The following is a 24,708-nucleotide window of genomic DNA, read 5'->3' as shown; positions in this document are numbered from 1 at the left end:
CTTAATGTCACCGTTTCATTCTTCTAAATGAGTCAAACAAGCATGCTATGGACGGTAAACCCCGCAATAGATCTATTTATATGTGTGGGGAGCGGTGGATCTCACTCGATCTGATTGGAAACCCGGTGATACTACATCCCGCCCACTGATAAGCGTAACCTGACTGTACCACAGGCCTGTCAATCAAACAGACACACCCCTAAAAACACCCTTAAAACCCTTATTTTATCGTTAATGATGGATTATGTTCAGATGGACACGAATCTGGAAGAGGGAATTTAGCAAATGACATACAGGAAACTTGTGGAAAAAATTGTATTGACTGAGAATTTCACGAGAGGAGTTGAATGGAGGGTCTATGGGAAGCGGCTCTTTTTTGAGCCGACCTCTAGTGGCACCCGGTGGTATTGCTGTTTAAGTCACTTCCGCACCGGGCTCATTTTTCGGAGCTGGAAGCTACGTCCACTTTTATACGCAGTCAACGGTTTCATCTGTAGCTTAGAGCAGGAAATCCTCTAAAGTCCTCCTTTCCGGACTGTTCGTCTCATGTTCCCAGCGAGAAGACTTCAGCCACGTAACAGGGGCACCACGAACTGGAAGTCAAGCCACTTGTGTGTGATCCTTTCTCTCAGCGGAACGACTAATGATTGCGTCAGTCACACCCTCTCGCCAAGAATTATTTGATGGGATTTCCTCTGTCTCGGTTTGATCAGCGACTAATGACACCAAACAAGAGAAGGGCTGAGCGCCTCAAGCCATTATCAGCGCCTGTGACTAACCTTGGCGCCGACTTACGCGAGGTTGTATAAGATCTGAAAAGAAGGCTTTCCTGTCTTAATCGTTGCATCATCATGGCCTTTTTTTTTTTTTTTTTTTTTTTATGTCAGTAGCGAGCGCTGCTGCCGCTAAACTCATCCAAACTGTCCTTTTAAGTGAATGTAATTTTGCTGCTTTGTTGGACAAATGTTGGAAATAATAATAATAATAATAATAATGATCATATTTTTTCGCTTTAATAAGATAATGGCAAACTATCAGCCCGTAGCAGTCGTTAATTACAAAGCAATAGAAAATAATAATATCTATTTCTTAGTGGTTGATGATCAGCTCACCTTCACGCCTCTGGGCCCCGGATAACCGATGGGTCCTTGAGGGCCGGCGGGTCCCTGGAGAGAGAGACAGATGTTTGATGAGAGCTCGTGCACAATTACAGTTTCACGCCTGCACACACTAATGTTGCTAATGTTACCAACATTCATGCAAAAACATTTTATGCAAATGCGTCTGAAGTAGGACAACGGGAGGGAGAAGAAACTTGAAGGAACGAACGCGAGCTGCAGAGAAGAAATAAAACTCACCAAGTGTCCTTTCTCTCCATTAGGCCCCTCTTTTCCAGGGTGACCCTGTGAATTATTAAGAGAAATATTATTGCATATCATTTCAGGATAATTGCCACCATAAATACAACAACACCCCACTTTAACTGAGGGATTAGGTTGTAAAACTATCAGAGGATGTATCAAACTGGAAGACTGCAAAAAACAAAAAAACAAAAAAAAAGGGGAGCCTTTTAGAGTTCAATCGCATTTGGGATTCTTTGTTTTATTTATTTTTTTATCCTTAATGCACAGCATTACAGAGCTATTACTGGGCTCTAAGAGCTAAGAGTGCCGTTTTGGGACTTCACAATACATCACACACACACACACGCACGCACGCACACACATACACACACACACACACACACACACGCATGACAACACACACAATACAGAAGTCACATTTCTAATACACAAGCGGATGTCCAGTTTAAAAAAAAAAAAAAAGACAGGAAGGAAATTGATTTGCTTCTCATGAGACAAAGGAGCTTTGCAAAAACCCTGTGATGGCTTTTTAGTGACGTGAGGATGGAGAGGAGAGAAATTAGGCGGCCAAAGAGGGAGCGGTAAGACGCTGAATATCCCGGTTTATGATTCATGCAACAAATGGACGAGGGTGGAAATGTGGACGAGCTATTTCCACTCTTAGAAGACCATTAGAGGACCGGGGGGGTGGAGGGGGGGGGGGGGAGATGTTGCACTTTCCGTCTTCCTCTCTTTCAACAGATCCCTCGAGTTTTATTTTTTATTTTTTTTTTGTACTCCATCTCCCTGCGTTTCTTGGTCTTGCCCTGCAGTTATTCAAATCTCACGGCCTCTCTTGTCTCCATCTCTGTTAGCTACCACCTGGCGCCTCGCAAGAAAAACATCTGCCATCAGTGCAGGTGTCTTCTGCGCCGTCTGAGCAGGGACGGTAGAGAGAGAGAGAGTGTGTTTTGCATCTATATTGTCGGTGTGTGGGCGGGCTGCTCCGCTGTTACAAACGCTGCGGTGGCAATGCGTCGCATCGTGCATATGTTTCAGGTGAATCACTATCTGTGTTTTGTATGTGTTAAATTGGCGCACTGCTTCACAGATAGTGTTTGTCACGGTTATAAATTGCCTGGAAAAAAAATAAATAAATAAAAAGACAGAGGAAGGAATTAGAGGCTGTTTTACTTGCTGGTGTATAAACTCACCGGTGGACCATCAGCTCCCGGCATTCCTGGCAAACCTGGCTTTCCGGTTGGACCCTAGACAGACAACAAAACGTTGGAATGATTATGACCTTACGGAGGAAGAGAGCACGCGGAAATTAATGATTGTCTGTATCGCAACAGGCTGTGGGAAGACAAAGGCAAACGGGAACAACAGCATGCTAACGTTTGTCAATTGGAGCCAAAAATAAAGAACGTGTGAGGCAGATCCAAATATTCATTTTGCCCAACATTTTTTTTTTAACTGATTTTGACAGTTCGATTGAGCTAAATAGAAAGGTAAAGGGTCACTAAATTATTACAATTCATCCTGAGGAGGGACATGCTGCAGAATTGTTTGGTAATCCAGCCAGCAAACGTCGGCCTCGTGGTGGCACGAGAGCAGAGCCATCCAAACTTTTCAGACCATGCAGCAAACCCAGTTTCCCCAAGTCCCACTCCAACCCAGCAACAGCTTCAAAAAGGCTAAAGAACGACAACATAAAGCTAACATTTTCAATCCAAGAATAAATGTATTAGTTTAAAGCAAATTGTTCGAAACCAGCAGGGGGCAGCACATAGACACCGCAGTGTTTTGGATCTTGCAGCAATTTCGAAATTTCAACCCTTCCACTTGCTAAAATCAACGAGCGAGGAGTCCGAATACGACTCCATCAAGCGAGCGTCACGCTGTGGCTAAACTAAACGAAATGAAAATATTTTGGATTTTGGCTCGTTGGGAGTGTAATTGTGAAGCACTGCACGAGAGGAACGGTCAGGGGATGACAAAAGTCTGGAGGCTTCATCCTCTGGTGAACGTGATTTTCTATACAAAAGCTGTCCGTTCATTCGGTCCAGATAAAAGTAGCCCCCCCCCAAAAAAATAATCAAACGTTAAGTCTCTTTTCTTTTCTAAACTGCGCTGAGTTTCAACAAAACATTCAAACGCCCCCAAATTTTGCAACGTAGAGGCTTCGTGTCAAAGGTTTAATCATCTATTAACTTCAACACTGTCATGCTATTTGCATTTATATGACTTTTTTGTTTTCAACCAAACATTTTCACATAAATAATGTAGTATTTAGTCTTTATTTTCTTCATCAAATACCACAGTCGCTCTAATATTTCTCTTTGAATCAGGGCAAACATCACTCCTCCATTATTCATATTCATATTCCAGCTGTTCAACAATAAACTGAATATCCTCCATATAAGCTGGCAAATGTGATTTCGCTGAAATTGGATTAAAATGTATCAGGATTAAAATCTGTACTGTCGACTCGGCAATATTTGGTCCTGCGTTGGGGATGCGTTTGCATAATAACTTGATAAGCATTTGGAGCTGAATAAGATAGCAACTTGGCTCCAATTTTCTAGATTCTGGGTCTGAATTTATTAACATTTTATCAAGCTGGCAGGTTTTTCTTTTTTTTTTTTTGTTGAGTTGTGTGAATTACACATTTCCTAATATGTTATCGTTTCATTCTGCGGTCATGTGTGTGACGTCTTACCTTCTCTCCTGGAGGTCCGATGGCTCCTTGGGGCCCTGCAAGTCCCTGCAGAGGAGATACAAAAAACTCAGAACATTTTTCATGATAGATCGGAGAAGAATGTAACGTCAGCCGGCCTGTTCATCACTCACCTGGGCGCCTGGGTTGCCTTGCTGCCCGGGAGGTCCTGGCTCTCCTTGAGGTCCCTAAAAAAAAAAAAAAAAAAAAAAAAAAAACACAAAGCTAATTTTAGAAAATCTAATTATAAAAACACAAAGATTGATTGGTTTACTTACTCTTAAACGGCCCACGTGAGAGTGATTTGTCGCTACGTGCGGCCCATTAAAAGTGAAATGTTCCTCTGAACAGATATAAATTAGAAGATATCCAGCAGTGCATCTCTGCGTTATTACCTCCCTACACCAATAGAGATCATAATGGGTTGTTGTTTTTAAACGGATACCACTCTGGCTCAGGCTAAGATACACAAAACACAGTACATATTCTCAGATCTTATTTTTTTTCCTCATGAAAGAAACGTCTGAAGCACAAACACAAAACACTCGTCACCCTCTGAGATAAACTGGCAATCAATTATGTTGCCTCAGTCTAAAGAGTTGTGGGAAAGCAGTTGCATCTTCCATCTCCACCTCGTTGGAGCGTGTCCAGCGGGCCGCTCCGGTTAGATATTCTCTCATTACGGCCCGGTGCAACCAGAAATTGAGCTGGAATGATACAACTGGCTGTGATCGGACCGCCCGAATGGATCTTCACACCGGCGGTCTATTCTTCATGATGTTGCTTCCTCTGATTGTACTGGTGTGTGTGTGTGTGTGTGTGTGTGTGTGTGTGTGTGTGTGTGTGTGTGTGTGTGTGTGTGTGTGTGTGGAAGAGGGCTCAAGAGACCGTGTCATGGATTTCAGGGTGATGTTAAAGCTGCAGAGATTGAATCGTATAATGTCTTTGGATTCCGTGACAGCTGTGTGTTTTGGGTTTTTATCAGTAATTAGTCACATCCCGTTTGGACTCGGTGTAAATCCCGTTTTTTATTTTAGAGTCCTCCCCCTGAAGACTCACGATTGCGACATTGTTGTTGGCTTGTGAATTGTCAGACAAATAATTGCGATTGATGATGTCTTTTTTTTTTTTTTTTTTCCCCTTCCTTTTATGCCACTATTGAAGAATGAGCCCAGTCGTAGTCTGTTAAAAAGACATACATCTCATGAAGAGACATTTATTGATATTGAACAATGGAACATATAAATAGAGCTTTTGATCGCCACTTTTTTGCTGAAAATCGGACAAATTCGTCCTCCAAGTTGTTGTGTTTTTCTTTTTCATCCGTTTTAAACCTACAATGGTGCAGCGGTGTTTCGCTTTGCAACTAAATCTACGGTGATGATGTCAATAGATGCTTGTCGAAATGCAGTCGGTCGAAGTTAACAGTTCGTACTATTTAATATGCCATAAAATGATTTACCCCGCGTTCCGGTTTGCATACTACTTCTTTTTACTTTTAGTACTTACAGCAGCTACCCTCACAAAGTATGTACTGTTGCATGTAGTACGTATACATAAAAATGCACCTTGAACTTTGAGCCTCTCGGTCATATCCGTCGCGATCCGTAGCGCGACGTTTGAAGGCAAAAGAAAAAGGACGCGATTTGGAACGAGTACGCTTCCTTTTAATGCCTCTTCTTCTTCTTCTTCTTCGTCTCCTCCTTCCTTTTGCGGGTAAAGCATAAGAAAGGAGGCGCCACCAACTGTCTCGGAGGCTCAGTCGATGTGACGTATCTTGGATTGTGCAAAGGATTGTGGGTCAGAACGGCCCAGAGTAGCACGCTGGCCCGCATACTGCAAAATACGACTGGATGTTGTAGGACGTCCTGGTACTTTTGGAATCCTACGTTTAAGATACTATGTACGGGCAAATCTTCTTCTGGCACGCTAAATAGTGCGTTAGTATGTGTATTAGAATGAAAGGTTAGTATGTAACCTCAAACAAAACTATGTGGAAACGGTGACATTTCTCTTAGTTTCATCCAGCCGTTTCTACAAATATGAGCTGAAACGTTAATCATTCAATTGTGTAATAATTGTTTCGGGCCTTTCTTTGGCGTCCATGTTTGTTTTATTTCCGGCCAATCTTTGGCTCCCGCCAGTTTCTGTCCCCACCTGTGTCAGGTAGTTGTGTGTATATATATGTGCACCTTGCCAATTTTTGTACCATGCTCCAGCCTCATTCTTATGTTTTCATTGGCCGGCCTTATTTCTTGTAAATGATCTTTTTTCGCCCGCTCTCCTTTTACTCGCTGCTTCGGTGTCCTGCATCTCGGTCCTCCGCCGTATCGTGAATCGCAACACAATCGAATCAATTCCGTTTTCACTTACTATGTTTCCTTTGGGTCCAGAGTGGCCGTCCATTCCAGTAACCCCCTGCAGCAGACGAGATGAACAGGGCGTTACACACAAATTAAAAGCGGAAGAGTCAGCAAATCCTTAACACACTGAAACGGACCGTATTTTAGGTAGACTTTTATGTACTAACAGTCGATTTTAGAGTGTGTTTTATCGTGTTTGGGACATCCACATCTTGCGCAGCAATATCTAATCAAAATAAGCCATTGGATCAATGTGCACTATCCATGTTAAATCAAATCTGTCGAGACAATATAAACATTAAGTTGAAGCCTCTCTCCGCTGTAGACGTCTGTCTGAAAGTTAAACTCAATAACATGCGCTGCTTTTTGTGTATTCTGTCGCAGATATATTGAGTTTTGTATTTCCCTGTGGGTGTTGTATGCGGCGTCTTTTGTTCTCGTTGCCTGAGATGGTAAAAAAATAAAATAAAAAGATAGATTCTGCCCTCTAAACAGTAAATCTATCGTAACGGGGTGGATATGAAAAGTGTGAGAGGAGGGTGAGAAAAGACGAGTGAGAGGGGGGGGGGGGGGACTCACGGGTGGTCCGGGAGGTCCCTGAGGTCCTTTTGGTCCGAGCAAACCGCGGGGTCCCTTATAGGAAGCAAAAGAGGAGAAAATGTGATTCGAGAGTTGATATCACACCTGTGAGTGAAAGGATTGTCGAATTATTAAACACGTTCAGCTCAATCAAGTTTCAAAAATTAGACTTCTGGAAATAATCTCACTTCCCAAATGTCCTTGAGGATATTCTTCCGAGTGAGATAGTGAGGAGAAAGCTTCTTTTTTTGTTACATTTTTTTTTTTTTTTTTTTTTTTTACTATTCTTTCATTCCCTACAACTGCACCTATCAAACAATGCTTTGAAATGTTTTGGTGCTTTGCCTCGCAGCTACAGTTACCTAACTAATGTCCTGGGCGGTGTGAATTCAAAACCAGAGTATTGCACACCCTGGTGGACAAAATAAGTCATAACAGAAGAGGGTTTTTTTCTGTTGCTTTCTCCTTCCGTGTCTTTTTCGCCCCTCCGTGGGGAATATTCTGCCTGAGAGAGTGGGAGGCTCTTATAACAAGCTTGATGTGAGCTACCCAGCTATTCTCACTCCAAAAAAAAAAAAAAAAAAAAAAAACTTGACACTAAAAAGTGAGTCTGATCAAACCTGCAGCATAGAAGCCCCCTCTCTGCCCACAAAATCTCAATTTATATGGATATGAAGAAGGGGGAGAGGGGGCAGTCTGAAAATGATATATGATATCATCAGACCATATGATTGTTCTCTAACACAATAACACGGCGACGGCAGGCCCACGAGCCTCTCAGCTCCATCGTATAATCTCCGGGTGTAAGACGGAGTGGTAATGCAAGCGATCACTCACTGGTTCACCAGGAAGTCCCCTGGGTCCGATCTCTCCATCATCTCCCTGGGAAAGAGACAGAACAGGTCAGGCTGTGGAACAGACAGTGAATGATAATGGAGGAGAAAGTGAGGATGTGTGTGTGTGTGTGTGTGTGTGTGTGTGTGTGTGTGTGTGTGTGTGTGTGTTATGGAGATGGTGAGATAATAGAGAGAAAAGCAGAGGGGGGTTGGGGAGGGCTCAGGTTGCGTCAGCTGTGTGCGATGAGGAAGAAGAGGGAGATTAGAAACAGATAAAGGGTGTGCGAAGATTAAAAAAAAAATGACAGGTGGAGGTATGGTGACAAGAAAGGTGAGTCTGGTGAGAGGAAGATGTTGGACTCAGGAGCGGTTTCAGTGTTTCTGCCGAGGCTCGACAAATACAGGAAGAAGATGGGATCGGATCTTGTATGATGAAGTGACGTGGCAGGTGTGAAATTACCCTCTCTCCATCCTCTCCAGTAGCACCAGGAGGTCCAGAGGGACCAGATTCGCCCTATAAAAAAAACAAAACAAATATTAATATGTTTAACAGTCCGCTCATCACAAATCAAATACACACTTTACAGAGAGAAACACGACTCACTCTGTGTCCTTTTTCACCGGGAAGTCCGGCCAGACCGTCGAACCCTCGGTCTCCCTGCAGAGCAAGAAAAACTTTTACTCTGATATTACAAAACACGCATGCGTTTAAGTGCATTATGAATATATGAGTCGACATACCTTGGGTCCGGTCTGTCCCGGCATGCCCCTGGCACCGTCGGCTCCAGAGCGACCCTGAAAAAAAAAACAGCAGTTCGTCCGTTTACACATCGAGAAGATTGCTTCACTGGGTACAATAAGCTCGGCTTTTCTTTTTTTATATATTCACAAACAAACACTCTGAGATGAAACTGTTAAGTTCATTGTCAGTCTTTGTTTTTGTTGACTTTTTGCTGGGTAGACAACTTACCCTTCTGCCAGGCTTTCCGGAGGGTCCTAGGGATCCCTGAGGTCCACGTGGTCCCTGAAACGAAAGCAGAGACATTTATTTTGCATCTTTCTGCACTATTTTGAAAATATCATACAAAAACAAGCATATTTCTCGACTAATTAGTAAGGGCCACATTAGTTCAACATTAGTTTAACACATTTTCAGATGGAGGTTGCTCTAAATCATCCGAATTTATCATTTCGATTTCTGTTACCTGAAGTCCGGCCTCTCCAGACTCTCCCTTCAGTCCTGATACACCAGGAGACCCCTGTGGAAAAAAAAAAAAAAAAAAAAAATAGAGACTCAGAATTAATAAGCACTAAACAAATTCAAAGTTTTCAACACAACTACAAACTGCTGGCTCATCATTTTGTTGACACACACACACACACTGACTGCTGATTGCATTTTTTAACATTTAAATTTGTGTTGATTTGGATTCTGTGTTTGCCATGAAGGGATTTGAAATACGTACCAGAGGACCGGGTCTGCCGGTTAAACCCATCGGACCCGTCGGGCCGCGCATAGCCAGCTGCACACACAGAGAGGAACAGATTAGAAAAACTAATAAGTAAAGATTTAGAAAAGACAGACTGCAGCTGATGGAAGATTAAAACCACCCAAGCTGTTTACATTAGTCTGTGCCGCGGGTGTATTTGCTTCTGTTCGTGTGTTCTGCGCGTGATTGTGTACATGAATTGGTAAATTAAACATGGTTGCAAGCAACTCACAGGGACACAGATAACATGTAACAATGCTAATAATAAATGAGAGGCAGCTACGTTTGAAATGTGCTTCAAATGCAAAGAGACACGAGTGACAAACAGTTTAAAAAAAAAAAAATGCAGCAATGAAACTAAAATAACACAAGATTCAAGCAGAGAAGATTATGGAAAAATGGGACAAAAAGAAGACATAATTCAACATGAGAAACTATTACTTTGTAAAATGGAGAAACAACAGTATTTTAACTGTGTGATGGTGTGTTTGGTTGTGAGCTGTTACCCTGGCCTGCTGCATGATGGCCTGCATCTGGGCCTCCTGCGCTGAAACAGCAGGTCCCTTCTGTCCGGAGTCACCTCCAGCACTCATTCTGAACTATAGAGAATAAAACAGACTGATGAGACTTCACTCCAGTGAAGATGAAAACACTCGAGGCACTGGAGCATCACAAGGATGAAAACTCAGAGAAACACTTAGAAGGAGCGAAATCCTCGTTTACAGCAAAATAAAGAATTTAGCCCCTACATTCAAATTTGTTTCCAACAAAATCTTCAGGATTTCTTTAAGTAAGGCGTTTCTACTGAATTAAGAATTAGCCTTCAGCTGTCAAACCAGCACGATGAGTGGCTGTTCACAGATTCAAATCCTACTGCCATCTGGTGGTGAGAAGGCAGCATTACACTCTCGGTGAATAATGCTCGCAGGTCTGTTTGGGCCAGACATGTTGGGTCGGATTACTTGGCACAGTTCTCCGGAGGCTGACAGTCATCTTGGCTCTATCGATGCACAGCAGCGCAGCGGTGAAATACGGTGCAGGGTTTCAAAAATCACAGACACCAAGTTACCAAGAAGCAAAATACAAACAGTTGATTGAGAACATCGGGGTCTGAGTCAGATCTGCTGCAGCTCACCCACCGCGAGCTTCACGCTTTCATTACAGTTTATCCTGCTCTCTAATTTGAGGTTGATTCAGTATCGGCTCTTCTCTTTCGCAGTCACCATATTTTTGTGTTCCTCCGTGGTAATGTGTGAGGTTTTTGTCATTCCTTTTCCAATATGCACTTCTTTGCTGATATCCACCATCAACCTCAGCTGACTCTGACTGAACAAAATGTTCTGCTGCAACAAATTGTTCATTAACGAGGCCAAGAAACAGAAAAAAAACAAAACTTATTTTTTTCTTTCTTTTTTTTCCCTTTCTTTTTTTACACAAAAGCACCTCAGAAACTGGAGAAGAAGCATCACCAGTGTTCAGATTTATGATCCAACCACAGTCTTGTTGACAATTTCAACACTACGAGCCAACAACAAAAAAAAAATGCTGCTCGGGTGAAACAACAATGCATGTTTCTCATTAGACTTGGAGCTTAAGGATCAGATTTCAAGCAGCGCGCTCAAGCGCCTCTCCGCCAGCGGATACACCAGAACAACTTGAGTTAGTGTCCAGACAGAGCTCGCCGCATTGCTCCGCCCAGACGGCTCTGCCGACCCTCCTGAAACCACAGCTTCTCCATCTGTGCGAGTAATCAGGTCCAGGGTGATACGTCTTCCAAGTGCAAGGGGGAGGGAAAGTGAAAAGGTAGTCGTGGTGGCAGGAAGTCGTTCGGATGGCAGCGTAAGTGCTGCAGCAGCTGAATCATTGAATGCAGCTGAAGCCACAGAGAGAAGCGGCTGCGTTGCTTTGCTTCCTGTCTGAAGCCGGACGACTTCCTGGAAAGACACCCGATCACTTCGATTTTGACTTAAAGAATGTGGAATGAGTTAAAAATGTAAAAGTGGAGAAAGTCTTGCGAAAGGAGCTCAAAACAAGGGAGATTGAGCCCAACAGGTGATAACGCACTTACTTAGCATGCCACAAGAGGCTGCTCAAGCACAGATTTAAGTCGAAATATTTGTAAGGGTTCATTAAAAAGGAAATCCCCCTCAGTCGAGCTCACGGTGTAAAACACATGTCCGTGTTATTGATACAACAGAGGAAAGATACGTCACCGTTGGCGACATACAAGGCTAAACACCAGTTTAAAAAACACGGAAAATGTTTTTGGAGCTAAACATGAGACTTTGCTTTGAACTCAGAAACAATTGTGATTTACTTACAGGCAGCATCAGGACAGTACCAGGGGGTCCTGGCAGACCATCAGCACCGGGAAGACCAGCACGACCCGGAGGACCCTGAGATGGGAAAACGACACACATGTGAGTACGCAAGCAGAAACCGGGTTGTGTTGTGGATTTCGTAGAGATCTGAAAAGTACTGACCCTCTCGCCGGTATCTCCGGAACTGCCTGGTGGGCCAGACGAACCTGGGGGTCCGGGGAGACCCTATTTTTAAACAGGAAAAACTCATTTGACTTCCATTTATACATAATGCAACGCAAAGTGCATCATGCAAAGTGGTCACATGTCAAAGGAAGAAATGCATGCGGCAGTAAATCCTCTTTATTTGTCTGTATTGAAGCTCAACAGGACTCCATCTGCAGTGTTCAGAGCAAAACAAAACAAAAATCTCTAAATAAATAAAGTTGCTAAACGTCTGAGCATGTCCATATCTCTTCAGGGTAACTGTTTTCGGCTGCTCCTTTTGCATTAGGAATCGTGAGAGAATGACTTTTTTTTTAAAATTTTTTTAATTTTTTAAAGCAAAGCATGAAAACTTGACTTTCTGTAGCGCAGACAGATTAGGAACGGGTGACTTTCATCAGCTTTTCTTAATCAACAGAAAACGGGGGAGGGGAGGGAGGGGATGCAAACGTTTCAGAGGCACAGAGAGGAAAAGAGTAAAGAGGAGAAATAAAAGAAGTTGTGACGGAGAGAGTGACAGGATTTGAGACTTACTGTTGGCCCTTCAGTCCCAGGCGGACCCTCCACTAACATTCCCTGAAACACACAAAAGCACAGAAATCGTCAGATGAAACGGTCCCACGGCCTCGTTCACAACCGCACAACCATTTTAGGTCCATTGACACACCGCTCTGGTTAAAAAGAGTGAAAACATGTCCGAACACACCGGCCTGTCACGTTTCCATCCTTGTTTCGCTTAAATTACATTCCCGCCTGTCATTTCAGGCATGCTTGCAATTAATGCAAGAAGAAGAAAAGATGGAGAAGAGGGAGGGTGAGCGACCGCGAAGACGCCCCGAGGTGCTCCCCCTCGAACCTGGACGAGGTAAGAGAACTATAAATCAGATGAAAAGGGGGGGAATTCATTTGTCCACACCGGCTAATAAGCTCTTTGATCGCGACAATGAAAGCTCGTTTATTCATGTGCCTTCGCTTTGAAATAATAATCAGCGCTTGAATCTTTCGGGGGATTGTTCCGATCCAGGTGCAATTATAACGCGCCGCAAAAAAAAATAAAAAAAAATAACAACAACTGCGAGCCACCTCGGATCGGACTCATCTAACGCGCGGATGCTTTGTTGTTGCAGCTGTGCAAGCTATAGAGACAAAAAAATTGCTTCCAATTGTTTTGTTTGCTCTTGTGGGAACAATTTTGCCTCCCAGTTTTATGAGGACAAGAAACCCGCCTATTATCCCAAAAACGTCATACCCCAAGCTGCACCTTTTGAGCAGTTTCATCGTAAAATGACTGACATTTATCTTCCCATGTTTCCGCTGCAGTGTGTGTGTTTTTTTTCGCCGTGTTTTTGACACTGCGTCATGCGATGCGTGCTCAAAACTGGTCGGCCTTTGGGTCGTCGAGGAAGTGGACGCACTCCTTTCTGCTCCCACGTCTAAACACAAAGACACTCCGTCACACTGGTGTGTACTCTTCGTGGAGCTCTGTGACGTTTGTTTGAAGGGAAACAGCTGCAGGAGATATGAATTCCTTCTGTTGCCTGATAGACCATTCCAAACATGCAAAAGGGGTCATCTTCATTTTCCCCGGTTACCTGTATACATATATATATATATATGTGAGGATCTGAATTAGGATTGGTTGTGTTCCACCTGTTTGTGATTAGACGAGCTTCGTTTTTTTGGGTGGAAAAGACCGGAAAAATCTTTCTTTACTCGCTTTTGTTCTTCCTTGTCTTCCTTCCCTCCCTCCGTGTTTACACACTACCCACACGGTGTTTAGAGATTATTGACAATCCCCCCGCATGGCCGTTCCCCAAATGTTTATGCTGCAGTCATGGCGATTGAAGCCTCACCCAAGGATACCGCGAGGACGGATCCTGGCGGGCCCTAAAAATGAGCGCGTTTGGCCGAAAGGATTCTCGTTCAGCCGCCCGCATCTGCTGCTCGACTACGTTGTTCAAATACGTGATACTCACAGGCTCGATAACAGCAGGCTCTCCCTTCTGTCCTTTCTCGCCACGAGCTCCATCGACCTACACACACACACAGAGAAAAGAAAAAAAACACCATGTCATGCCATCCCCCTCGTTTTCCAGGTCATTTCTTCTTTTTTTTTGGCAGTACACATCCTTCTGTTGTGTGTCACCTGTCCGTAGTACTCATCGGTCAGGATAGGAAGCTCTTTCCCCGCTTGGTCGCCGTCTTCCAGGTCGTCGTAGGAGTCGTAGCCGTCCAGTTCGCCGTAGTCGGAGATGTGCTCTTCCTTGAACCGGTCGAGGTCCGTGTAGTCGCCCTCGCCCTCCACGCCCAGGCCGGCGCCGGTGGCGATGGAACCGCCGGCTCCGGTGCCGGCGATGGCCGATCCGCCTCCGGCGGTGGACGATGATCCCGCGGATACGGAACCACCTCCCACGGAAACAGAACCGCCCCCGACCGATACGGAACCTCCTCCGGCAGAACCGCCACCGACGTTACCTGTGCCGCTGCCGCTGCTGCTGCTGCTGCTGCTGCTACCGCCACCGCCGCCACCGACGTTAACTGTGCCGCCGCCGCCGCCGGTGGTGTAGCTGCTGTCCACCCCGTAATCGTACCCGTCGCCGTAGTCATCGTAGGAACTCCCTGTCTGTGGAAACACAGATTAAGATAGAGTTAAATACTCAGTTAGAGGCTACTAACCATGAGTTAAACAATTCAAACAAGAACATGACCTCCGATACGTCAAAACCCAAATAGTTTATTGCCACATAGGACAATTTAGAAGAAGAGTCTCCAACCTTTTGTCCCGAGAGCTCCTTTGGTCTACCGGGTAGATTGACCGGTTGGAGACTCCTGATTTCGAAGACGGAACTAGTTGCCGATTCAAGTTAGTAGTTTTAGCTCGTTGGCGCACCTTTTTTACCCCCCAAAGTTGATGTTTTTATAAAAGCATTTATTCATGAAAGCACTTTTTAGATATATTCATAATGGCTTTACTTCCCCAATGAGTATCGGTCCATCATGACACTAAAAGGGGACCAAGGAATCCCATGCTTATGGACAGAAGAAGAATTCAGCTTATCAGACAACCAACAAGTAATTGAGGTGACGAATGTCGACCTACTGATATTTTATTGCTAGAGTTCGTGACTGTCGAGGTTCCTCCGCTGCTGTTGATGACCTTCCTTTCGATTCCGGTCCCGGTACCAAAGTCGATCTTTCCGCCTGCTCCCAGGTCCACCTCGCCCCCGGTGCCGATGCTCGTGATGGTGACGTGCCGGGAGGTGTCGCTGTCGGGCGCGGCCGTGGACTCGTCATAGTAGGTCTCGTAGTTGCCGTAGCCGTCGCCGTCGTAGTTGTCGTAAGGGCTGGTTTCCTCTCCGTAGGCGTTGCCTGCTCCGGCGGCACCGGCAGCTCCGGCGGCTCCGGCGGCTCCGGCGGCTGCGGCGGCTCCGGCGGCTGCGGCGGCTCCGGCTCCGGCTCCGGCAGCGGCAGCGGCGGCGGCGGCGGCGGCGGCAGCAGCGGCCGTGCCCGAAGAGCTCGATGAAGAGCTGCTGGACGAGCCTGAGGATGAGCCAGTGGAGACCGAGGTGGAGGTCAGGGGTTTGCTTCCGGCGCCACCTCTCAGATTCTCCTTGACTGTGGTCACCACGCTGTCTCCGTCCGTCACCTGTAACGCAAAGAGGAAATTGTTGGTACATCTGAAATAATTTGATTATTTCTGGTTTGGGGTCCATTTGGAGTATCTATCGGTGGACTACCTTGTCTTCTTTTGCGGTTGTCTCGCTATCAGCAGTTGATTCATAAGGCTTGCCATCCATGTCCTCATAGTACGGGTATTCATAATAGTAGTTGTCTTCCTCTGTGTGCTAAAGGGGAAGAAAAACAGTACACGGACGTTGAGCATGAGCGTGTGACTGAGAGAAAAGAGTAACAATCAATTATTAAGAACATGATTTTTTAAATATGATCTACTGCTCTGTTGCTTCTGGCTGACTGATGTATGCGCGACTGGCTTGGCCATCGATCAGAAAGCGCACAGGAATGCCTTCAACTCTCGTAAAACCATCTCCCTGTTGTAACTCGCTACGACTCAGTGACAAATTACTTTTTCACAGTTTTCTTAATGAGTCTGTCACCAATCTTTAGGAAAAGGGGAAGAAAAAAAACAAAACAGGTCAAGTTTTTTTTGTGTAGCTTGCAACCCCTGGGGCAAAGCATTAGGTTAAGAGGAAAAGCTTCCTGTTCCTCTTGCAAACACTTCTCTGACACACCTTTAATTAGCATGCATGCATTGGTATTCAGAGCGGAAAACGGCACAGCGCAGGGATGCAGGCTTAGGCAGGCACCACATCATTCCTGAACGTTATTAACTAACTCGCATAGCGCTGATAACCCCGTTCTTTCCAGTCAGCACTTTCCTCTGGCAGATTGCAGTTTCCTTTCCAAAGCCAAAAGGCCTCTTTTCAGTACAGGATCCAACCAAGATCTGATTTTGAGCATTAGAGACGAATATGGATTAAGGGAAAATGAACTTCCTTGAGTAAGGTCAGCCAGAAAGACATTAAGTGGTACTCTTGCTTGTTTCTACAACGTTCAGCATTATTTAGTATGCAAAATGCCCCACAAAAAAAAACACAAAAAATTACCTCCAGTCAAAGGCAGCCTTGGTGTTTACAAAGCTGCAGTTGGAGCCCCGATTTACAAGTAAATACTTGAATATTTAAAAAAAAGAAAAAAAAAAAAAGAAGTTGCTCACGTATTCGTCGGTGTTGGGGTCCTGGTTCTGCGGCTGGTTGGGTACCGGCACCTCACAATCGGTGCTGTAGTGCTCACAGTAGTCATAGGCAGCGCGATGGTCTGCTACAATCATTAGCTGCTGGATGTCTCCCTGGAAACGACAAGAAACAGGAAGTCGTGAGAATCTCATTGGACACAGATAAGAGTCGAGGCGATGTTCGGACAGTATTTGACCCGTTTGGGGGAACGTAATAGCATCAACACATGTGATACTGCAGCAACTCAACTCAACTGAACCAAATGAATCCACAGGCATACAAACAGAACAATAAGATTAGAAACAAGGAAAGACTATTAAAAAATGTCAGTTAAATAAAATGAAGAACTTTGTAACGTTTGTAACAACATTGTAAGAAGAATTATAAGAAGAAAAACACAAGTGATAAATAAATTGTTTTACATTTTTAATCAGGATGATAAACACTAGAAAGCCAGATTAAAACATGTTTCTTTTCAAAAATACTTGAGAACAGGAAGTCCTTAAACTGAAAGTGAAGCGAGTGGGGAAATCTTTGGGTGACCAAATGATGAAGAACTTTGTCCCGAGTCCAAGAGTGCCATTTTTTAAGTGTGAGGGGAGAAAAAAAGAAGCTTACAGTAAACAATGAGGAGTTACAAGAGAACACAGAGCAACTGGCTGACTGTAGCTGTAGATGACAGCAGACACACACACACACACACACACACACACACACACACACACACACACACACACACACACACACACACAGTGTCTTTAGCCAGATGAATGATTTTAAAAGATCACATAAGGCCAGCCCCAATCTGCATAGGACATGAGATTGTGAAAGGCGACGAGGTCGTACAGGAGCAGACTTGCAAATACAGACAGCTGATCTGCGCCTATTTAACTGAAAGGGCTGCATGTATATACTGAGTTGAGACGTGGGGGGGGGTGAAGCAGAAGCAGAAGAGCGAGATTTAAGAGAGAGAAAACAAAAAGAGACAGAATCAGAGGAGACTGATAGAGAGAGAAGAAAAAAGAGGAAGCAGAGGCTCTGAAGGATCCCCAGGCTACACGGGGAGCTGGGTGTGTTTGCCACATGTTTTTGGAGAAGAATGCACATGGCACCAAACAAACGCTGCACTGCATCTATCCAAACACGTCCAAATGCAGTGACGTCATTCAACATCTATCAAACACAGCAAGCTTGGGGAACGGACCGCTGTGGAGGATAAAAAAAAAAGTGGTTTTAATTATGTCCGTTTGCCAAAAAAAAAGTCTGAACTCCCTCCGCATCGTCTTTCCAGCTGAAACTCTCAATGGATTGCTGCTTTTCAACAAAAAAAAAAAAAAAATTATTCTGACAAATCACGAAATGGATGGCATTTGCAGTCTAACCAGTGACAGTTCACCGAGGAGCACCAAATCTCCCGACTACACTCGAACACACCGCACAGACCTCCCAGCCTCGGAGCCTTTAAGAACCCTGGCAAAACCCTTCACGGGATGACGTTCGCCTGCTCCGACCTTGGCTTATGTTATCAGCGCCGGGTTTATGGTGGCTGCAGGCAAACAAATGCCTTCCTCCTCCAACAAGAGAGGGACTTGGAGGAGTTATTACTCCCGGCTATGAGCTCCCAGGAAAACTTTCAAACGGCTTCCCTGTGAGGCACAAATCACAATCTGTATGCAGGCCGGCATCAGTTCGATGCTCTTGTCTTCCTTATTCGAGCAAAATCGTGACTCCCGGCTGCGCTCAAAGGGAGAATGACGGGGGTTCAGTGTCTGAAATGAGGTCACACTCAATAAGAAATAAGTTGTCTCCCTCCCTCCCACCCCCTACCACAGGCACAACAAAACAGTCTGGAGCATTCACATGCCATTCCTGCACTTCTCTCTCTCTCTCTTTTTTCTTTTTTTTTTCTTTTACTTTTTCTCCTGGAGGAACGTCAGGGTAGATTATGACCACGAGTGGCGCGGCCTGACGTTTCGCCAGAGATGAGCTAATTAATCATATATCTGATTAGCTTTAATGAGAACATCCACGCAGCGCTGAGAGCATCACAGCAGAACGTGTTTAATGATGTGTGATGCGCGCACAGAGAATGAAAGAGGCAGAGAAGAGGAGACGATGGCTACATCTGATGGTGCTGAACTATATAACCAAAGGCGAGAAAAAAAAAAAAGTCAGGACGACCCGTTCCAGACGTCTGAAGTTTTATTCTGCATTAAAACTCGTGGCTATAAAAAGTCAAGCCAGAAACTGAGCACAAATAAAACCAAGTTAACTTTGACATGCAAAAAAACAAAGTTATAAACAAACATATATTTAAGGAGGAACTCAAGGAACAAAGACAAATAATGGTTAAAATGAACGCAGGCGACTTTTCTGCTTTATTGGTACAACGCAATAACACAGTTTTCCATAATGCATCTCTTTATTAGACCCTCCCTGCCTGCTGAATTCTGACATCTATCAACCTCCTCAACAATCTAGGATGCAGATTTTCTATTATAAAATGTACATTTGAGATAATCCTGATGATAACAAACATATTTTTTAAATCTACGCAGCGCCCCTTTAATTTTTATCGACAGTTTTATGCATACAAGTATATATAATCATCGAATGTAATTGATTTGACATGCATGCATTCTCATTCTGATCACATATGGAGCAAACAATCTGCATTACATGCTAAAGCTTTACGTGAAAGCTGCCCACCTTCACAGTAAAACTATTGTCGCCGCCTCGATCCGCCGTGACGACCACTAAAGCTGCTTCTGATTTCCTCCCTTTCAGTGCGAGCTGCTCCTTTCAACGCCCGTCACTCAACTGCCAAACGTGATATAAGCTGCTGTTTTACAGATGTAAGGAAGCAGTAAATAATTCCTATATTTTATCATTTTGTATTCCGGCGCTGAGCGGGTGAAAAATTTGGATCCAGCGGCCCCATTAAAGCGTGAGATATTTACCCCGTTACTGTAAATGGGAGGCTATATTTTTATATTTTGATGTAGGAAATTGCATCGCAGCCAATGTACATGCGGAGTCAGGGATTCAGCTTGTAATAAGGCCTGATTGGTTGAAACCTCAACTTAAAAAGAACAAGAAATTACAGCTTATTCTTCACCTCGAAAGTCATAAATGACACATGACTCCAGACCCAAAATATGCCTGATATGACATGATTGATATGCAGCAATACATGCAAATGCAGACAGCCAATCCCACACCCAAACAGGGCAACATCAGAGTATATGATAAAAAAAACAACCACACACACACACACACACACACACACACACACACACACACACACACACACACACACACTTGTGGTATTATAGCCTCTGAGGGAACCATAAAACACATGCAATCAGCTTCCCTGCTCCAGGAGGGGACGGTGACATTTTTCACTGCGGAGCATCATGTGGCACATCAGAGTGGTGCTTAAGGCAGAGTTTTTCAGACAATAACAGGGCCGCCGCTGTCAGCATCTCCTCGGACGCGGCTGAAATACGACTCCTCTCCCGGCCAAAGCCCCTCCCCCGCCCCCTTCGTGTTTGCACGCTCTGGTTGGAGAAGCCATCACCATGGCCTGTGGCTGCGAGCTACCGGCTGACCTCACTTGACACACACTTCATGTTGAAGACACTTGCGCGCGCACACACACACGCGCGCACACACACACACACACACACACACACACACACACACACACACACACACACACACACACAAAAGTAAAAACATCATCCACAGGTGATTTGTAAGGATGAAGTTTGCAACTAGATTTTGAAAGCAGAACAATGATCAATATTGTTTCCGCATTCACATCATCTTTCAAGCTTTTTTAGGTTTTCACACACACACACACACACACACACAAAGCCCTGCTATATTTTCCAGCTGTGTCCAGATGGGGGCAGGAGTGAGCTCCGGTGAGCACACAGCTAAACATCTGTCTCCACAGATGAATCTGACCCACAATCACGCTGAGTGGACCAAGTTCACCGCCTTCCCTCTCCTCAATTCAAGAATATGATGCAGGGAGTGGAAAGCAAAAGTGGTGCGGCATTAAAAAAAATCATCACAACAGTGAATGTGAACGAATGGGGTGTAATTAAGGAGCTAAAACGTATCGATTTATTTAATTTTTTTTAATCTACATACACATTACTTGAAGCATGAGGTATTTGGACTGGTCTGCCAATCCGTTTGAGGTGGATGGACTCCCGTGCCATTTGCTCTTTCTTGAGCTTTGAGCAGCACACCACGAAATAAACAGCACAATCCCTACAATTATAATTCCTCCATATCCCCAGGGACACCTGACCGTGGCTCCGTTTTTGTCACACGAGACTAAGACGGCAGCCTGAGGAAGAAAAAAATGAAGTTTTCGTCATTTTTCCCTGGTCAGATGTCGGCGAAAAGGAAAACGTGGTAGGTCCTGCCCGCCCATCAGATGCAGGATAAGACCTTGGGAGGTCCGAGCTGCTTTCCCAACATATTTACACAGTCAACCCCTTGAGCTCTGGAGCCAGGCCTTCGGTCCCCCACTGCCAGCCAACCCCACGCTGGCACGCTGCCTCCCAGTGCCATTCTCCAGGGCTAACCGCACAAACCAAACAACACACCACAGAGGTCAGCGAGCCGCGCAGAGGCAATAAATCAACACACACACACACACACACACACACACACACACACACACACACACACACACACACACACACACACACACGCACGCACGCACACACAGCTGCACAAGTGCTTGCAATGCAGATGTACATGCAATGCAGGGATTTAAACCTTTACCAGACATCAGCCCTCACCCCCCACCCGCCTCCAGACCAAAGTGCAGTCTGAAGGCTCAGAGCCGCTGCCAAGAGCAACAGGCCCGTCTGCCACCCCACTTATCCTCCACACAGCACCTTAACCATTCCCTCACCTCTGCCCTGTTTGTAGGTTAGATCCTCTCCACCGCTTCAACCCTCCCTGCCTCCATCACACTCTGTAATGTATAAGATTTTAATCCCACGTCTCGGTGGGACTGCGGGCAGCCGTTTTCCCCCATTTTCCCGTTTCTTCTCGTGGAAATCGGAGCGCACGTAGATTCTGGGTGTTTGGTTTGGCCATTTGCTGAAATCTACATTGAAAAAAAATGAAATGTGCTGAGGGCACACTTCGGGGCCTGCTGACACAGTGAAGGAATGAGGAGGAGAAAAGACAAACATCTGACATGAGTTATCCGTGGTGGAAACTCCATCTTCCTCAGGGCTGCTGAGGTCTAGTCTGAAATGTATAAATGTAGTGTGCTCTGTCACTGAGGCATGACATACACCTTGGACAAGATAGAAGTCCGTTTTTATCCAACACGGTGGAAAACACAGCTGGAAATATTTCCAATTTAATCTGTAATAATTATGTATAAAATATGACCTAATACCTCAAAGTAGCGTGTTTTGCAGAAACATCTGGACTAATTTGCGTGTCTAAATCCAGTTGGGACAGACTGCAGTTCACACAGGGAGTCTAGAGATCAAATTCAAGTACACTGATTCCCCCACTGACTCGATTTTATCAGTCGGAAAACTGCAGTCTGACAGGAAAACCACACACATCTGTTCATGACACTTCAGAAGAAATACACTTAAAACTGTTTTAAAAGAATAATGGTGCTGAATTACTTTGCCTCACACTATCAGCTGTTTTGTTTTTTTATTGTTTTATGTCCACGTCATTTATATCAGTGAAAGTGGGCTAAATAACAGAAACACCTCTGCGTAGAAAACAATACAGTTCAACAGCATGACAAAGATTTAAAAAAAAATCACAACCTCCATGAGGGTGGGATTTATCTTATTTTAGACCGCTTCAGGTGTCAGCCAGCAGAGTGTAATATGACTGAGGGAGACTCTTGTTATCTTGCCTCAGGTACCTACTTCCTAAACTAGTCTGAACTGTTTGACGCGTGTCAATAAGCCACCATCGTCTGCCGTCAAACTTCTAAATAAGAGCTAAATAAGAGTCTGCAGTGCACTTCGAAAGTAATGAGAAAAAGGATGGTAAAAATAAATCATAACGGTCGTCGTGGATCGTACTTTAAAAGGGCAGTTTGGAGGTTTTCGAAGACAAAACTTCTGACTCCTGCTACGACCCACAACTTCAAAACAAAACCTGTCAGAATACAACAGGAAATGACACAGAATACACTGGCCGGAGCATTTTTTTTGGTCCAAATTTGGGGGGAAATAAGCAAACAATCCAACGTACAATGTAATGTCTGCGCAAGAAAAATAGTCTGTGTGACACTGGCGAAGTAGGAAACCTTGCGTAACTGCTGAGATTCAAAACATATGAACAGACGGGCCTTAAACGGTATTCTATTGTACAGTTTTACACACCTGGAGACCTAAATAAACGATTGTTGTTACGTTTTTAGAAGACCACTAACTCTGTCCATGTGACATCAGATCTACCGTACCAGGTTTTTATGGAAACATTAGCCTTAAATGCAGCCCTCATATGTTTTGCACCAGACAGAGACCGCGAACGCCCGAGCAGGGCATCAAATTTCCACGCCTCCTCTAAATGGGGCTCCAGGAGAGAAGCCATTATTCATGCATTAAACAGTGAGTGAACTGTTACTGCTTTTTCACACCCTGTCGGCTTTATTTCGGGTTTTACAACACAAATCTAAAGCCGGGTACATTTGGACTAAAAAAAAAAAAAAAAAAATTAGAGCCACAGATTCAAAAGCTTTAGACCTCCTGAGTGAAGCTACCAACAGACAAAACAAAAACAACACGCTGAAACAGAGGCCAAGTCAACAACTGTCGAAGTAGAAACAGAGCCAAAATGGGCTTAAATCGTATTTGGAGAGTCCTCTGCGAAAATAAAACATCCTGTCAAGTCTTTTACCTTAGATGACTGAAACATGTGGGAGTACGAAGAGAAGCTGAGGAAACAGGATGTTTAAAACTCATCAGGGATCATTAGGATATTAAAGCTCATTACGAGCATCGAGCGCATGTGTTGCATGTTTTTTACTACTTTTTTCCTGGCTCTGGCGGCACTGTGGGAGCCCCGCAACTTCCCTCATCCCGGTCCCATTAAAGGCTTCCCAACGCTTTGCACACTACTGCCTTATCATATTTAATATTCCATCTCTAATCTTGTATGTCTCTTAACCTCCGTCTTTTCCTCATCCCTGTCAACCACTCATTCACACACACCCCCCTCCCGCCCCCACATCCAACCCCTTCCCCCCTCCCGTTCACACCATCAGCCCACGACAGCCTATCAGCAGATACCAAGGAAACCTCTGAATGATGTCATGCGGGCTGCCGTTCCAACGCTGATATCAGCGGGGTAGAGAGAGCTCCTCATTCTTTCCAGAGTGTGACCCAAAATTTTTGGCTCCTCTGCTTGCGAACCTGCTGCTCCAGCTTCCCCTCGCAATCCTCGACATGTTTTTTTTTCTCAACACCGAAACCCTCCCCTCCGATCTCCTTCAATATGATCTTATAGTCTTTCTCTGATTAAAAAAAAAAAAAAAAAAAAAATGATATCAGCAAACAGGATACAGGATAAGGAGGCCTTTTGCTTTGCTTTGGCTGATACAGGAGCCGCTGTGTTTGCTTCAGCTTCACCTCAGCCACTTTAGCTCACCCGCCGTCCCCTTGCGGGGAGGCCGAGCTCTCCATCGGTCCCACTTGTGTTCCCTCAGACCAACCGCAGACATTTATTTCCCCGAACACCACTCAGAGCCAAAGGATGGGCATCGAATGATGGTTTTTCTTGGCAAACACGCTCGGAAATAAGGGTGAACAGGGAACTCGGTGGGGGCGGGGAGGGGGGGGGGGGTCATTTTGTTGATGGACTCTGGCTTCTGAACAACACACTGGAAAAGAAAACACAAGCTTTCGACACCCACCAGAAAAACATCAATGCTGGAGGTCACAAGCTGAACTTTGCTAAAGATAACGTCACCCAGTCTCTATTGAAAAAAAAAAAGAAAAAAAAAAGTAACTACTGTTTCATTTGCAGCAGATGAGCACTGATTAGCAACTAAAATATCTGCTTGCTCTCTTAAAACAACCTAAACA

General features: G+C 44.7%; 1 protein-coding gene across 2 annotated transcripts in view; it reads right to left on the bottom strand.

The window, feature by feature from the left end:
• col5a1 (procollagen, type V, alpha 1) overlaps positions 1 to 24,708 on the bottom strand; it is an 80,692-nt gene that overhangs the window by 27,936 nt on the left and 28,048 nt on the right. For both annotated transcript variants that reach the window (XM_069168660.1, XM_069168652.1), the window contains exons 5-27: positions 16,591 to 16,722; positions 15,593 to 15,700; positions 14,956 to 15,501; positions 14,002 to 14,478; positions 13,832 to 13,888; positions 12,390 to 12,431; positions 11,814 to 11,876; positions 11,652 to 11,726; positions 9,837 to 9,929; positions 9,307 to 9,363; positions 9,046 to 9,099; positions 8,811 to 8,864; positions 8,582 to 8,635; positions 8,445 to 8,498; positions 8,301 to 8,354; positions 7,842 to 7,886; positions 7,005 to 7,058; positions 6,436 to 6,480; positions 4,197 to 4,250; positions 4,066 to 4,110; positions 2,558 to 2,611; positions 1,359 to 1,403; positions 1,113 to 1,166 (exon numbers count right to left, since the gene is read on the bottom strand). In XM_069168660.1, coding sequence (XP_069024761.1) covers positions 1,113 to 1,166; positions 1,359 to 1,403; positions 2,558 to 2,611; positions 4,066 to 4,110; positions 4,197 to 4,250; positions 6,436 to 6,480; positions 7,005 to 7,058; positions 7,842 to 7,886; positions 8,301 to 8,354; positions 8,445 to 8,498; positions 8,582 to 8,635; positions 8,811 to 8,864; positions 9,046 to 9,099; positions 9,307 to 9,363; positions 9,837 to 9,929; positions 11,652 to 11,726; positions 11,814 to 11,876; positions 12,390 to 12,431; positions 13,832 to 13,888; positions 14,002 to 14,478; positions 14,956 to 15,501; positions 15,593 to 15,700; positions 16,591 to 16,722 — 2,316 coding nt within the window. The remainder of the gene's footprint in view (positions 1 to 1,112; positions 1,167 to 1,358; positions 1,404 to 2,557; positions 2,612 to 4,065; positions 4,111 to 4,196; positions 4,251 to 6,435; positions 6,481 to 7,004; positions 7,059 to 7,841; positions 7,887 to 8,300; positions 8,355 to 8,444; positions 8,499 to 8,581; positions 8,636 to 8,810; positions 8,865 to 9,045; positions 9,100 to 9,306; positions 9,364 to 9,836; positions 9,930 to 11,651; positions 11,727 to 11,813; positions 11,877 to 12,389; positions 12,432 to 13,831; positions 13,889 to 14,001; positions 14,479 to 14,955; positions 15,502 to 15,592; positions 15,701 to 16,590; positions 16,723 to 24,708) is intronic.

This window comes from Embiotoca jacksoni, unplaced genomic scaffold (assembly GCF_022577435.1).
Source record: "Embiotoca jacksoni isolate LCO1_2020_lvr unplaced genomic scaffold, fEmbJac1.0.p SCAF_10, whole genome shotgun sequence".
Taxonomy (NCBI): domain Eukaryota; kingdom Metazoa; phylum Chordata; class Actinopteri; family Embiotocidae; genus Embiotoca; species Embiotoca jacksoni.
This window is presented reverse-complemented; position numbering and strand designations above follow the sequence as displayed.